At 39.7% G+C, this 16,143-nt stretch overlaps 1 protein-coding gene across 2 annotated transcripts; it reads right to left on the reverse strand.

Annotated features, from left to right (window-relative positions):
* Positions 1-786: 786 nt before the first annotated feature.
* On the reverse strand, positions 787-4,104 carry LOC104248492 (uncharacterized). Of its 2 annotated transcripts, XM_009804755.2 has the most exons (5): positions 3,880-4,104; positions 2,869-2,993; positions 2,637-2,708; positions 1,811-1,985; positions 787-996 (listed from the first exon to the last, which is right to left on the reverse strand). In XM_009804755.2, exons 1-4 carry the CDS (start codon positions 3,890-3,892, stop codon positions 1,812-1,814), a joined length of 384 nt encoding a protein of 127 aa, XP_009803057.1. In that variant the 5' UTR covers positions 3,893-4,104; the 3' UTR covers positions 787-996; position 1,811. The 2 variants fall into 2 exon arrangements, 1 of the variants encoding a protein (XP_009803057.1); XR_011401213.1 differs by lacking the exon at positions 787-996 and having other exon boundaries at positions 1,709-1,985; positions 2,869-2,950.
* Between the last annotated feature and the right edge of the window lie 12,039 nt (positions 4,105-16,143).

Here is a 16,143-nt window from a genome sequence, read left to right on the forward strand (position 1 = left end):
GGACTCGCTAAATATACCAAGAAGTATCATCCATCCTCTCTTTTTCCCTAGCTTAGAATTTTTCCTTGAGTGATGGGCATTCTTCTTCAAGCCTTTTAACTTAACTACCCCCGGTCATGGTTTTTCATTATTCGTTGCCTTGGCCTGAGCTCCATCTGCAACTTTTGGCGCATTTCCTGCGACAACTATAAGATGTAAGAGATTAAAATAACGTGTTTTATCCTTCAGAGCATGATCAATCGCTGCTAAAAACAGGGCAAAAATCGACCATTCAAACTGACCAATATTGGTCGATAATTGACAAAAACCGCCCGACCAATTTCAGTCGGTCAATTAAATTCCACGACCGACCACAAAAAAAAACCTATCGAAATCGGTCGGTTTTTTAAATTATGTAATTAAAAATGCACAATTTAGGAATTAAATCGGTGCCTGTATTATGGCTACTATTCTACCACTAGTATCCTTTTTGGTTTAATACTTTCTTTTATTTTATTTATACTCTTTACTTGCATTTTCGCGCGAAAATAACCGAACGATTTTTGTCGGTTTTGTTAAAAAAATAAAATTACCAACCGAAATCGATCGATTTTTAAAAATGATCGACCAAAATAACCGACCAATTTCAGTATCGGTCGGTTTTCTAATAATAATTTTAATTATTTTATATAAAACGCAGTTTTGAAACACGTTTTTAACTTAACGCTTTTGGCACGCTAAGGTAAAACGTGGTTCAAAACCGTATTTTACATATTTTGGTCACTATATTTTTTTCCACCTAAAAAAGTATTTTGAGTCCAAAAAGATAACATTTCGATTCCGGACTCGCTAAATATACCAAAAAGTATTATCCATCCTCTCTTTTTCCCTAGCTTAGAATTTTTCCTTGAGTAATGGGCATTCTTCTTCAAGCCTTTAACTTAACTACCCCCGGTCATGGTTTTTCATCATTCGTTGCCTTGGCCTAAGCTCCATCTGCAACTTTTGGCGCATTTCCTGCGACAACTATAAGATGTAAGAGATCAAAATAACGTGTTTTATCCTTCAGAGCATGATCAATCGCTGCTAAAAACAGGGCAAAAATCGACCATTAAAACTGACCAATATTGGTCGATAATTGACAAAAACCGACTGACCGATTTCAGTCGGTCAATTAAATTCCACGACTGACCACAAAAAAAACCTATCGAAATCGGTCGATTTTTTAAATTATGTAATTAAAAATGCACAATTTGGGAATCAAATCGGTGTCTGTATTATGGTTACTATTCTACCACTAGTATCCATTTTAGTTTAATACTTTCTTTTATTTTATTTATACTCTTTACTTGCATTTTTGAGCGAAAATAACCGATCGATTTTGGTCGGTTTTGTTAAAAAAATAAAATTACCAACCAAAATCGATCGATTTTTAAAAATGATCGACCAAAATAATTGACCGATTTCAGTATCGGTCGGTTTTCTAATATTAATTTTAATTATTTTAAATAAAAAACCGACCAAAGTTGGCCAGTCCTGCATTTTGGCGCAAAAAAGAAAAACCAACCAAATTCTGCCGGTTTTATAATATTATTTGAATTATATATATATTTTAAATAATCAGCCTACTTTGGTAGGTTTTTTGGTCAATTTTTTAATCGATCGACGGTCGACCGCAGTCGATTTTGCCGAATTTTTTGTAGTGAATGCAACAAGATGGAGTTAACATCATGGTCTATGCTAACAGTTAATAATATAGGTGTCCTCGACTGTTTTCTTCATTGTTTTGAACGGTGGGCTAGATACACAAAGGGTACAATTCCTGCTTTACCTCACTTGATACTTCGCTTGGAAATTTGATATTGTTGCATGATTTGCTCCAATTCTTGTTCGGCTTCTTGGAAGGATCTTACCCTGAGTCGCTCCATCTCCAACTTCCTTTGTTTCAGCCAGTCGAAATGACTTTTTATAAGATAGATGTAAGTGACACCTGCAGAACCTATCAACTAAAAACAAACAAAAAAGTACGTAATAAATACGTATCATAGTTGTTTGATTCAAAAGATATCAAAACCTTATTGAATAAATCAATCAACGATGAAGGGGGTAAATCTTAGTCAGACATAATTAATTCCATATCGAGAAGCTAAGAGTAAGGATAGCATATGGGATGAGAGGAATATGAATGATCTTATTAAGATTCAATGTGGTATTTCTCATCAATCGATGAGAAAGTAGGTTTACATATTGTTCTAGAAGCCATCTTCTATCTCTAGAACACACGAAGAGAGCTTTTCATTTTTTAGAGAGAGGTAGGAGGAGCAGCCCCCTATATTGAAAGTTTTTCTTGGCTATATATAATCAAGACACCTTTGCCCTTTGCTTGACTCGACGTCCTCTTGCCACCAATGTGTTTTGGTCATGATTTTAGGCGCCACTCTTTCCGACTCGTCGGATGTCGGAGAGGAGAAATGTAGTGGGCTCTATTAACTTTGATTGCCCGGTTAATTAGGCAGGGCGTCGGTCGAATTGATCGTGACGGTAAGATTTTGACCAATACAATAGTCCCTTTGAAAATAAGCATGCATCCAGTAAATGTCGTTGTTTGCTAGACTTTGAAAGTAAATTAATATCAACGATAAATTAATTCTGAATACCGTATAACGGACGAGAACATCAACACCTATCAGCATTGCATCTTCCTCGTTAACACGCTTACGGGTGAATGTCTGAATTCCATTAAAATGAGATAGCCAGTGTTAGCATGCAGTTGGTTTGTCAAAGGTAAGCTTTGATATATTTGAAATTATTTTAAAACTTTTGAAAGTTCTCTTTTCTTTTAGAAATTTGCTTTCGAGTTCCACCATAAGTAAAAATATATTCATTTACCTGACCATATTCGGCGATGGCTTGATTGAACTCGGGGTGGTGCAAGATGCCATCTTTTCTTCTCAGGCTAGAAGTTATACACCTTGATATAGTACCAATCCCAGCGTCAATAAGACGATCAAGTACTGACATGATGACGAAAACTTGAGTGCAAACAGGAATTGTTGTGAAACAGAATATGCGAGACTACTTACCAGCCAAAATACATATGATGTTACCTGCCAATTTACGCAGGCTCCAATTATGTTTGGCCTCCAAGCTGGCGCTCAAGCCTACTCTGGATTTCTTTCTTCGTTGGAAAGACCAAAGCCGAAAGCTTACTATTACCATTTACTAACTAGATTGGAGATGCAACTGGACCAACATATCTTGCATCTCTAAGATATTCTAAATTGACAAACCAACACTTATTCAATCTCTCAACTCCAAGTTGAAAGACCAACCAGTACTTCAAAGGCCAAGACTTTCTTTAGACCAGAAAAAAAGCCTAAAGTGAAAAGGCTTTGAACACTATTTTCGTTCTCTCCCATTCTTAAGGTGACCAAGGAAAAGCTAGTTCTGTTATTGGGATGTAAAATTTTTGGTCAAAGCCCTTCTGACCAGGACAAAACCTGTAAAATCCTAGGCCTATATATGACTCAATAACTTTAGAAGATAAAGCAGCATTTACCGTTTGCTTGACCTAAAATCGTACAGTATTTGATTTCTATAGATCTCAATAGGAGCCCGAATTCACACATACGATTAATGGCATTGGCGCTTCAACTGTATATGTCAAATATTTAGTTGTTTGTTTGTATCATTGGTATATGCATAGAATGATGGGCACTTTTTAATACGGATTAGCTCTGTACACCAAACAGCATAACGTCATAAACTTTTAAGAATATAATAACACAAACATCACATCACATCTGGCCACGCCGATGCAAGATTTTGCAGCGATTACATAAAGTCATAAACTTTAAGAATAATAAACGATAGATCAATTAGAACTCCAAAAAGGCTTACTTGGTTTTCTCATGATGTTGATTGTCAAGACACTTGTTCCGGAGCAATATTGAATAATTTTCAACCCTTGATCATGTGAAAAGGCTAGAGCTTTTAATTCTCAAATCACAAACTATGGAAAGACCTAGACAAACCAGAACAGGCTTTAGGAGAACAGAAAGGGACGCCGGTTTGAGCTTGATGCAGGCTTCGGCTACGTCCTACTCGTTGGAGAGTTTGATGTCGTTCTAGCTTCTAGGTCGTATAGCTGAAACTGAGAATTTTAAGGACTTTATGCTGGACTGAGTTAATGGCCCAACACTCGTGATAAAATTATCGGTCAATTAGTTTGGTCAGGCCTCCTATAAATACAAAATCCAGGAGATTCACAAATGATCATGATTTTTTATTATACTTCAGCAATTGAAAGTTACTGCTTCAGGTCATTCGAAACTCCAAAAATAATTTCTGAATTTTGAATTTATTGTATACAGTCAAAATCGAGCTTGTCCTGGAACGAGGAAGGCCAAGGTTCGACCCTATATTATATCGGACCGCGGTGTAAAGTTAGATTGCCGAACTCGAGACCCAAAGATCGATCAAGATCGAGGTCGGCCAAGATTGGAGCCAGGCAGGATAGAGATCGAGCAAGATCGAGGAAAGCTTACCGAGCCAAATAACGGAAAACCAAAATATCCGCAATCGGGCGAGGATTATCGCGGAAATCTCGGCACGTATCGAGAAGAGGCCGATTAATTAGACAATCATGAGATTTCTTACTGTATTTAGAATTGTACCAAGAGTATGATTCCCCCACTATATAAAGGGGGTTTGATCATTTGTTAAAGATATGATATTCATGTCATACAAAGCAATATACTATTCTCCAAGCTTTCTAAGCTCTCGATTTCTCTGTTATTATTTCATATATCACTTTGCTCGTTCCTTTGGTTCGAGGGTAACCTATCTTGAGGCCAAAGCCGCATATTATATTGGTCAAAATCTAACCACTTCGACCAGGACGACCACGACCGCATTTTTGCCACTGGGTAGAAAGTCAATGGAGTTAATCTAATCCCTCCTTTAAGGCATTCGACATAACAACAATAGCAACGCTTTTCCACAACCAGGAAACCCCACTGCCCCAAGCACGTCAAAGTCGTGGCAGGGGTAAGGGAATTGTTTCGACTATATATATCCGAGGAAAGAAAAAGAAGGGGGTCATTTTCCCTCTTCGGAGTCGGAGTTTTGGGGCTCCATTCTTGTATCCAAAAAGGGCAGGGCAATTGTAATCTCTCTTCTCTCTCAACGGAGAGGGAAAAACAGTATTCAATATTAATAAGATCTTTGATACTTTATTCGTCCGAAATATAATTGTTGTTATCCAGTCTCTCGATCCGGTATTGATTAGGATTGACTATGATTTACCCCTTCATCTTTGATTGATTTGCTTAAAAAGAGTTTAAAATCTTTTGAGCCAAAAAATTTGGCGTCGTCTGTGGGGATTTCCTAGTGAAAATTCCTAGTTTTTCCCGGATCGAAGCTAAGAAATAAGAGAAGAGAACCCAACTCGCACCAGATATGGAGATAGAGCGTTGAGGGAAGAGAAACCAAACAGATTCACGAGGTCTGGAACTCCCTGCTCTATCGGATTCGAATATCCCGGACAAGGTGAAAGGTGCTGCAATCCGGTATCTCCCCTTAAGGCCAAGGGCCTTCGCCATCAAAGTAAAAGCAGGATTTGACCCCGCTCGAATCACGACGGGCTGTTATTTCGATAAGTTCGAAATAACACCCTATAGGCCAGGGGCATCGCCATCAAAGTAAGCAGGATTCGACTTCGCTCGAATCACGACGGGCTGTTATTTCGATAAGTTCGAAATAACACCCTTAAGGCCAAGGGCCTTCGCCATCAAAGTAAGCAGGATTCGACCCCGCTCGAATCACGACGGGCTGTTATTTCGATAAGTTCGAAATAACACCCTTAAGGCCAATGGCCTTCGCCATCAAAGTAAGCAAGATTCGACCTCACTCGAATCACAACGGGTTGTCATTTCGATAAGTTCGAAATAACACCCTTAAGGCCAAAGGCCTTCGCCATCAAAGTAAAAGTAGTATTCGACCTCGCTCGAATCACGACGGGCTATTATTTCGATAAGTTCGAAATAACACTAATAATAGGCTAAATTGTTTAATATAGCCTATGTTTTAGCTCAACTTAAGGATGGTTTGCTATTGTAAATGTTCAAATAATGCAAAATTGGCTCTAATCATGACTTTAATGTCTCACAGGAGTTCAATAAACAAATGAGGATTTATGATGGTAATCAAGTGAAAAATGGAGTCAAATGACGAAAAGTTGAGCAGCAACATCTTAACAAGAGAAAACCCCACATGCGCTGGTCATGCGCTCCCGCGCTAGTTTAGTGATTTGGACAGAAAGAAACTCGATATGCACTGGTCATGCGCTCCCGCGCTAGTCCAGTCCGGGAAATCAATTATTTGTGGGCAAAATGGGAAATATGAGAGGATCCACTCAACTTACATAAAGTAAAGCTCCATTATTGAGATGAGAGATCAGATTTTGAGGGAGAAAAAGCCATAGAAGAAGGAGGAGCTTCATCTTGGAGCTAAGAAAGGAGAAGAAGAACAACATCTTGGAGCAAGGATTCAAAGTGTTCTTCTAAACTTTCTTCTATTTGTTTGTTTATATTATGTTTAAATCTTTTATTGTTGATTTTTGTATGATTATAAGTAGCTAAAAACTCTAGTATTCTTGGGTCATGGGTGTTAGATGATCTTGTTGTTTGAAGCTTAGATTGAAGATCTTGAATCTATAGTTATGGGTTGTTTATTTGATTCTGCTTTTAATTATTTTACTGCGTAGCTAACAGTGAAATATTATTTATGAATCTTGAATTAAACTTGACAAAGAAAATTCTTGGTTGCATATAGAATCAAATAGAACAAGTTCTGAATCTCGGGCATTGGGTGAAGAATTTGCAATTAAGGTAGACATATACTTAATTGCCTTGTTTGGTTGAAAAATATGAGTTGTAAATGCATTCTTGCTAATATTAATACCATAGACATATAGGTATTAGTTTAACTTGAATAGATGCATAAGAACTCGAAAGATTCTTATGAATATTATTAACCCTATAATCAATAACCCGGATAATTCAATAAATCAATCTTAAGCTAAAATAGTAGCATGATCTCTAGCAAGTCCATGACCCTGGAATATCTTTACCCAAATTGTTATCAAAATATTGTGTAATTGGTGTAGTAATTTTGTATTGAATTATTGTTTAATTACTAAGTAAATTGTAAATTGGTTCTTTATATATTTTGTGATAATTTAGCTTGAATTGATAATTGTTTGAGTCTACATCAGTCGATAAGTTGATCACAATTCCTCGTGGGAACGATACTTTACTTACTACTATATTACTTGTCGATCGCGTACACTTGCGTGAGTGTTTTGGTCGCAACAAGTTTTTGGCGCCGTTGCCGGGGAATTAGACATTAACTATTCTTCTGGGTTAGACTTTTATTATTATCTTTACAAGTTTATTTTCTTTTCTTTTTGTAAATATGTTATTTTTATAACTATTTGATTTTTCTCTTAGTATATTTCTAGTTCTCTCAGGATGACATCTGAGGATGAAATATACAGAGGTAAGGTTAATGATGAAGACGCTTGGTTAATCAAAGATTTTTATGGCCCATATTTTTTTGCTGGTCATGACCTCACCTCTTGGACATCTGAATTTGAATATGAGAGTAAGGGTTGGTATTGGGACGGATATTCTCGATTAGTGGATTCTGCGAAACGACGTTGTTTACTAACAACGGTGATGAAAGATTGGTCTAAGGAGAGAGATGAGCTTGCACAAAAAAGTGATAATTTTGTCTTGGTTGTGCATAACTTGGATTCAGATTTGAGTGCAAAGGTTGATGCGTGTAACGCCCAATAATTTAATGATGAGTTGTATGAAGCTGAAAAAAATCTTCTAGACCAAATAGAGGAGCTAAAACAAGAATACCAATCATTAGATCATATTTTTCTTGAGGATGTCCATGTTATGAAGAGTGCTCTAGAGCCATGTGAAGAAGTATATAATGTTATATTTGAAGACTCTAGTGTGTGTACATATAAGGATGTAACTAGTGATACAATTCTAGAGTTGGGGCGTACTGCTCCTCATTCCATACATTTTTCAACATTGTGTTTGGATGATGACATGGAAATCGAGTCATCTGAGCCTTTGGGGGAACCAATGTACGAGGACCTGGGTGCTTATATTCTGGAATTTATCATGCCAGAGAGACATAATTACATACCCCATTTGAAAGCCAAAAAGTGTAGAATACGATATTGGTTGCTCGACCATGTTAAATTTGTCTCACCACCCCTAGAGCATAGCAAAAAGCTTGAAGCCAAATTGGGGGCTCAATTTATAAGTTCAAGGTGGAGGCAAAAAGTGGTTCACGTCATGCCGCGATGTTAAATTAGGCGCTTGTTGGGAGGCAACCCAGCTTTACTGCTTTCTTTTATTTTTGTTTATTTTTGTTTTCTACCTTTGTAGCATTTGTTGTAGGATTATGAGCATAGAAGAAAAGCCACTAAAAGTGTGCAAATGCGAGCCAGCTGGTTGGAACTAGTGTGAGGTACCCACACAAAGGACCATCCTTGGGAGAACTCTGAGTACCCCATGAGCTGCCAGTGCTTCGGTCTTTGGCCTTTCAGGGAGTTTCTTGTCACCCTTGTTATTTTTTGCTTTTATTTGTGCATTGGGGACATTGCACTCTTTTAAGTGTGGGGTGGGAGAATTCCTTTGGATAATTAACTTTTTAATATTTTAGCTTCGTATTTCTTTTCTTCGTAGTTGTGTAGTATTTTAGAAGATTAAATTTTTTTATGTGAAATAAAAAAAAATGGTAGAAAAATTAGACTTTTCCCTACGACGGATTTTTTAGACGAATTTTCTTGAGGGAAGTGAGTCTAGAGAAAACAACAAAAAGATTTTTTTTATATATTTTTTCTTAGGTAGTGTAGAAATTCCCCCTTGGTTTTTCTTTAAGCCGCGGTTCTTTTCCAAGGGTTTATCTTGAACCGGGCATAGGTAGTTTTTAATTTTTGTTTTTATATTTTTTTTATTTTGTAGACTAAAATAAGGAGTTATAAGCTATAGAAAAGTGAATCCATAGCGTTGACACACCTGAACACAATAGACCCTAGAGTGTAATGCTTAGTCTTAATTGTTGAATCTCATGGAAAATGCCTTAAATTGTATTTTTTTACTGAATTGACTGCTCATAATGGAGTGTCTTGATGAGCTGATCTGGAATGAGTCATATGCCATGTGTGGTGAGTATTTGTGTAGTCCATGTATTGTACTTGTGTCTAGAACTTGCCCGGTATGTGAGTTGAAGCGAAATTTGAGGTGATGCTCGGTTTGAAAAATGATGTTAGGCTTTCATTGACCTTTTTGAGCTTAATTGCTTATTAAAAATAAAATTTGTCCCTAGTTAACCCTTTTGAGCCTTCAGACTTTTTGTTTGGCACCCGCATTACAAGCCTATACCCTTTTGTTCTTAATTGACAGTGTTTTGATCCTTTTACCTCTTAAAGCACTTTAATTGTGAGAAGAGCGCTAAAAGAAGTAAGAAGAAAATAAGTGTGGGGTGGCTTTTGAGTGGAACCAATAAAATGATGAAAGGTGCACTTATGTTGTAAACGAATACACCACTAGCAAAAAATTGAGTGACAAGAGAAAAAAATAAAATAAAATAAAATAAAATAAAATAAAAAAGAGAGATGATTACATTGTGTTTTGCTCTAGCTAGTGGGAATGAATTAATAGAGTGCTTAAAGAAGAAGGTTGTATTTGTGGAATGATATTGTGTATAAATGAGAAGTGGGTTGAAGAATTTATGCTGAAAATTGCTCGTGTGATGTGTTAAAGTGCTTAGGGGTTGAGTCACTATTCCTAAATACATCCTACCCCTCCCTTAGCCCACATTACAACCATGAAAAAGTCCTAATTGATTTTGAATCGAGCTAGCCTAAATTAGTAGAGATTTTTATTACGGGCAAGCTTATGGTACCTATTGCATGCATGTGACTTCTATTGTGAGAGTGAGTGATTTAATTGATTATTATAAGTATATGACTTGAATGTGCGGAGTAATTACCAAATATTTCTTGTTGGCATGATGGTGAGGGCATATGACTTGTGGCAGAAAAGCAAATCTTGACTTCTGTGAAGAGTAAGTTTGAATATTGCATAGCACTTGAGAGACAACTTTAAGGCTAGGATTGTTCACTGCTAGGTGTTAAGTATGTACAATGTTCTAGGTGTAATGCGTGAGGGGAAATGGTTGAGTGAAGAATTCTCTAAAAATAATATAGTGGATTGCTCGAGGACTAGCAATAAGCTAAGTGTGGGGTGTTGATAATAGACTAAATTGTTTAATATAGCCTATGTTTTAGCTCAACTTAGGGATGGTTTACAATTGTAAATGTTCAAATAATACAAAAATTGGATCTAATCATGACTTTAATGTCTCACAGGAGTTCAATAAACAAATGAGGATTGATGATGGTAATCAAGTGAAAAATGGAGTCAAATGACGAAAAGTTGAGCAACAACATCTTAACAAGAGAAAACCCCACATGCGCTGGTCATGCGCTCCCGCGCTAGTTCAATGATTTGGATAGAAAGAAACTCGATATACGCAGGATGTGCGCTGGTCATGCGCTCCCGCGCTAGTCCAGTCCGGGAAATCAATTATTTGGGGGCAAAATGGAAAATTTGAGAGGATCCACTCAACTTACATAAAGTAAATCTCCATTATTGAGATGAGAGATCAGATTTTGAGGGAGAAAAAGCCATAGAAGAAGGAGGAGCTTCATCTTGGAGCTAAGAAAGGAGAAGAAGAACAACATCTTGGAGCAAGGATTCAAAGAGTTCTTCTAAACTTTCTTCTATTTGTTTGTTTATATTATGTTTAAAACTTTTATTGTTGATTTTTGTATGATTATGAGTAGCTAAAAACTCTAGTATTCTTGGGTCATGGGTGTTAGATGATCTTGTTGTTTGAAGCTTAGATTGAAGATCTTGAATCTATCGTTATGGGTTGTTTATTTGATTCTGCTTTTAATTATTTTACTGCGTAGCTAACAGTGAAATATTATTTACGAATCTTGAATTAAACTTGACAAAGAAAATTTCTTGTTGCATATAGAATCAAATAGAACAAGTTTTGAATCTCGGGCATCGGGTGAAGAATTTGCAATTAAGATAGACATATACTTAATTGCCTTGTTTGGTTGAAAAATAGGAGTTGTAAATGCATTCTTGCTAATATTAATACCATAGACATATAGGTATTAGTTTAACTTGAATAGATGCATAAGAACTCGAAAGATTCTTATGAATATTATTAACCCTATAATCAATAACACGGATAATTCAATAAATCAATCTTAAGCTAAAATAGTAGCATGATCTCTAGCAAGTCCATGACCCTGGAATATCTTTACCCAAATTGTTATCAAAATATTGTGTTATTGGTGTAGTAATTTTGTATTGAAATATTGTTTAATTACTAAGTAAATTGTAAATTGGTTCTTTATATATTTTGTGATAATTTAGCTTGAATTGATAATTGTTTGAGTCTACATCAGTCGATAAGTTGATCACAAATCCTCGTGGGAACGATACTTTACTTACTACTATATTACTTGTCGATCGCGTACACTTGCGTGAGTGTTTTGGTCGCAACAAACACCCTTAAGGCCAAGGGCCTTCGCCATCAAAGAAAGATTCAACCTCGCTTGAATCACGACGGGCTGTTATTTTGATAAGTTCAAAATAACACCGTTCAAGGCCAAGAGACCTCGCCACTAAAGCAAAAGAAGGATTCAACCTCGCTCGAATCACGACGGGCTGTTATTTCGATAAGTTTGCAATAACACCCTTAAGGCCAATGGCCTTCGCTATCAAAGTAAGCAGGATTCGACCTCGCTCGAATCACGACGGGCTGTTATTTCGATAAGTTCGAAATAACACCCTTAAGGCCAATGGCCTTTGCCATCAAAGTAAGCAGGATTCGACCTCGCTCGAATCACGACGGGCTGTCATTTCAATAAGTTCGAAATAACACACTTAAGGCCAAGGGTCTTTGCCAACAAAATAAAAGCAGGATTCGACCCTGCTCGAATCACGAGGGCTATTATTTCGATAAGTTCGAAATAACACCCTTAAGGCCAAGGGCCTTCGCCATCAAAATAAGTAGGATTCGACCCCGTTCGAATCATGACGGGATATTATTTTGATAAGTTCGAAATAACACCGTTCAAGTCCAAGGGCCCTCGCCACTAAAGCAAAAGAAGGATTCGACCTCGCTCAAATCATGACGGGCTGTCATTTCGATAAGTTCAAAATAACACCCTTAAGGCTAAAGGCCTTTGCCATCAAAGTAAAAGCAGGATTCGACCTTGCTCGAATCACGACGGGCTGTTATTTCGATAAGTTTGAAATAACACCCTTAAGGCCAAGTGCCTTCGCCGTCAAAGAAAGATTCGACCTCGCTCGAATCACGACGGGCTGTTATTTCGATAAATTTTAAATCACACCGTTCAAGGCCAATGGCCCTCGCCTCTAAAGCAAAAGAAGGATTCGACCTTGCTCGAATCGCGACGGGCTGTCATTTCAGTAAATTCGAAACAACCCCATTTAGAGCCAAGAGCTTTCACCATCAAAGGAGAAGAAAAGACCGGGACTCGTCAGACGAGCTCCCATCTCGAGCCAAGGCCACAAATAATTAATAACGAAAGTTGAGGAACAAGGCAAATGACAGAAAACTCTTTATTATTGGAAAATCATGAGTGCAGACCATCGCCGCTTACAACAGACCCAGGCTAACAAAAAAACGGAACAAACGGATACCAAGCTACAAACGAAATGAAAATAAAAACAAAGTACAAATATTTTTCATTTGGCGTCACTGCCTCCATCATCATCACCATCCCTACGAGGGTCATCATCATTACCATCCATGCCCCAGTAGCCTCGGGCGTCACCGCGTCATACCCACAGTTGAGGCGAGCCTCATGAGCTTTCGCTCGTGCTTCCTCATACGCAGCCTCAGTGACGGTGCTCGCTTCCAACAAACTCTTGTATATGTCACGTTGGGCTTCAGCATAGACCTAGAGCTCATGAATCTGGCAAGGAACAACAGCGTGAAACGATTCAACTTGAACCTTCAGCCGCTCATTCTCCGCCTCCAAGACTGCGACTCGATCTGCCAGAATCGAAGCCTCCTGATCAATCGTGTCAATCCACTCCTCGAGCCTCACCTCCATGAGGGTTGCTGTTGCCCTATCCGATTCTTGCTTAGACTGGAGCACACGAATGGTTTCTTCTAGAGCTGCCTCTCTTGCCAAAGACTCAGACCAGGCCCTCTAAATATGCTCCAAGCCAGTGACCTTACTCTCCAACGCGGTCAGCTTCCCTATCCATTCCACGCTCATCGCCTCAACCCGGACCAAGTTCTGGTCCATCTCCGACTGCATGGACCTCAGCTTGCCCTGCAAATACTCACACTCTGCGGCAATGCCCTTGCCAAATTCGAGCTCATCGTCCTTGAGGCAGAGTTGCTCCTCGAGCTCGCTATTACTACGGATTGTTTGCAGCAGCTCTTGATCCCTCTTCTCCAACTCCTCACCTAGAGCCCGGTTTTGGGGGTCCATCCTCAGTCGTTCATGCAACTCATGACACTTGTCGTGGTAGCGTCGGTATTTCTCCAACATCTGCAAGAAGATCCTCGATCGGGTGTTGGCCCTACGGATGCTTTCCACCTCTACCATATACGTCTGAAAAACAGAAAGGCGATTAAACTAATGCTTTCAAACAAAGGGAAAGTCTAAGACAAGAGCCAAAAATATCGTACCCTCAGGCCCATAACGGCCACCTCATCCCTCAGATCGGCATCAGGGATACTCTGCAGGGACTTAATTTTAGCTTCTGAGCATAGCACGCTAAATTGCGACACCAAGTTATCCTCCTACGGTAAAAGATTCACGTCGGAAAGAATCCGGAGAGCTCGAGCCTATCCCCCAGCGTGAACCACCGAATAAGTAAGGCCCTCCTCGAACATTCTGACGTTGTCAGGATCCAGGTCTGACTCGGATTCGTACTCATCAATCACCATGCTTTTCCCCCTCTCTGCTGCGAAAGGAGGAATGTGACCCGCCGTAGATGAAGAGGGCACATCTGAGGTCACTATAGCAGCACTGGAGGTCCGGTTCTCTGCTCTAGCAGGGTGCTGATCATCAGTAACAGTGGGAACTTCTGGCTGAGCCGCTACAACGACCAGAGTTTCCCGGCACTGACCACCGATGCCAGCCTCAACAACTCGCTCCTCCTCTATGGAAGATGCCGCAGCAGTGCCTTCCCCTGAACCTGTTGGGGGAGATTCGTCCAGATTAATCACTGTCAGAGGCGCCATCTCAAAGTCTACCCTCCATCTCTTCGACGACCCTTCCTCCTCCCTGGTTGATGGTGATTCATTCGTAGGACGGACAACACTGGATGGGACCTCATCCTGGGAAGCAGGCCTTGCTGAAGTAACCAAGGTCGCGGATTCGACCGAAGCCGCCCTCGACGAAGGATGAGTAGTAGGTACCGCGATAAGACAAGAGGACGCAACTGGCTGGCGGAAGGCTAATTGAGGGGCCCTGGTTCTCCACACTCTCCCTGACAGCGACAAACGAGGTATAAGAGGCAAGACAAAAAACGAGTAGTGTGAGAACAATAAATAAGGACGACATCTCACCTGTAAGGGGCCTACGTCCAAACCTCTCGTGAAAGGTTGACCAGGTGCGAACCCCTACTGTGTGGGGAAGAAGGGCCTCCACCCATACAGAATAACAAGGCAATTTAGTACCTGCAACATAAAAAAAGAGAAAAACAGAAATCGAACATTCCGTTAATCAAAGACGCTGACTTACGGGCAAAATTCCATCTCTCAGGGAACCCCTTCAGGTCCGCCACAATATGCTTGTCCGCACGTAGAAAAAATTCTTGTAAAAGTGACGTTTGGTTCTATCATCCATCTTCACCACTAGACCCTTCGACCCCCGAGGACGCGTAAGAATCATCATGCACCGAATCAACTAGGGAGCAAAAAGGCTAAGCACATGGCCCAGAGTGACCTCACGACCGACAAGCTCCACATATTTGAGTAGCATGAGAAACAACTTGTATAAATAAGGAGAAAGTTGAGCAGGGCACACCTTATAGTAGCGGCAGAAATCCACCACTAACATAGGAAGCGGGAGCGTGTACCTTACAATGAAGGTGTAGGCGTAGAACATACAAAATCTAGGGCGGTCGAATTGAACCCGGTCATTCCTCCCTGCCGGCTGTATCTCGACTAAGCTAGGGATTCCCCATCGTTCCCTCAACTCCACGATCCCTCTCTATCTTATAATGGGAGCAGTGTTCTCTGGCTTTGTTCCACCGCCGATACTGAAGTCAATCGCGTCCCTCCTAGGGTGGGGTAGGATCTCATCTACCGAGGGAACCTCCTCATCCTCCACCACATCCACTTCTCCGGTGGCTTGAACTGGGTTCTCAGTTACCGTAGGGGCGACAAGAAGATTGTCACAGGAAGAAGCACCAGCCATTTTTAGCCAAAAAGGAAAAACTTTCCAAAAGAAGTAAGAAGATTAGGGATGCCAATAAGCAAGAAAGTAAGCAAGAACTCGAGATATCAGAAAAGGAGATATCTGGGGAATTCCCTTAAAATGAACACTGAAGTATGAGGAGCAAATAACAAGATTCCCCTATTTATAAGAGTCGCAAATTCCCCGAGCTCGAAACCTAAGAGTCGCTATCGAATCCGACGAGATACGAAACATTTCAGTTCATCAGAAACATGTTTCATAATGATGGAGCGCATGAAGCAACGTTTTGTTTACCAACCGGCATTTTGATTCTGAAACCATCGTAACGGTACACGAGTACCGAGAAAATCTTCCCACACCATCCAAAGTATGATAGGCTGTTATTTCGATAAGTTCGAAATAACACCCTTAAGGCCAAGGGCCTTCGCCATCTGAGAAACAGAAAAGTTCGACCTCGCTCGAACTCAGATAGGCTGTTATTTAGATAAATTCGAAATAACACCCTTAAGGCCAAGGGCCTTCGCTATCCGAGAAATAGAAAAGTTTGACCTCGCTTGAACTCAAATAGGCTGTTATTAAGGCCA

Source organism: Nicotiana sylvestris, chromosome 7 (assembly GCF_000393655.2).
Source record: "Nicotiana sylvestris chromosome 7, ASM39365v2, whole genome shotgun sequence".
In the NCBI taxonomy this organism is placed as follows: domain Eukaryota; kingdom Viridiplantae; phylum Streptophyta; class Magnoliopsida; order Solanales; family Solanaceae; genus Nicotiana; species Nicotiana sylvestris.

Coding starts and splice junctions, on each gene's coding strand:
- LOC104248492 (XM_009804755.2), bottom strand. Junction 2,709..2,868: donor CCATCGCCGAATATGGTCAG/GTAAATGAATAT, acceptor AATGGAATTCAG/ACATTCACCCGTAAGCGTGT. Junction 1,986..2,636: donor ATGTTCTCGTCCGTTATACG/GTATTCAGAATT, acceptor GTTTGTTTTTAG/TTGATAGGTTCTGCAGGTGT.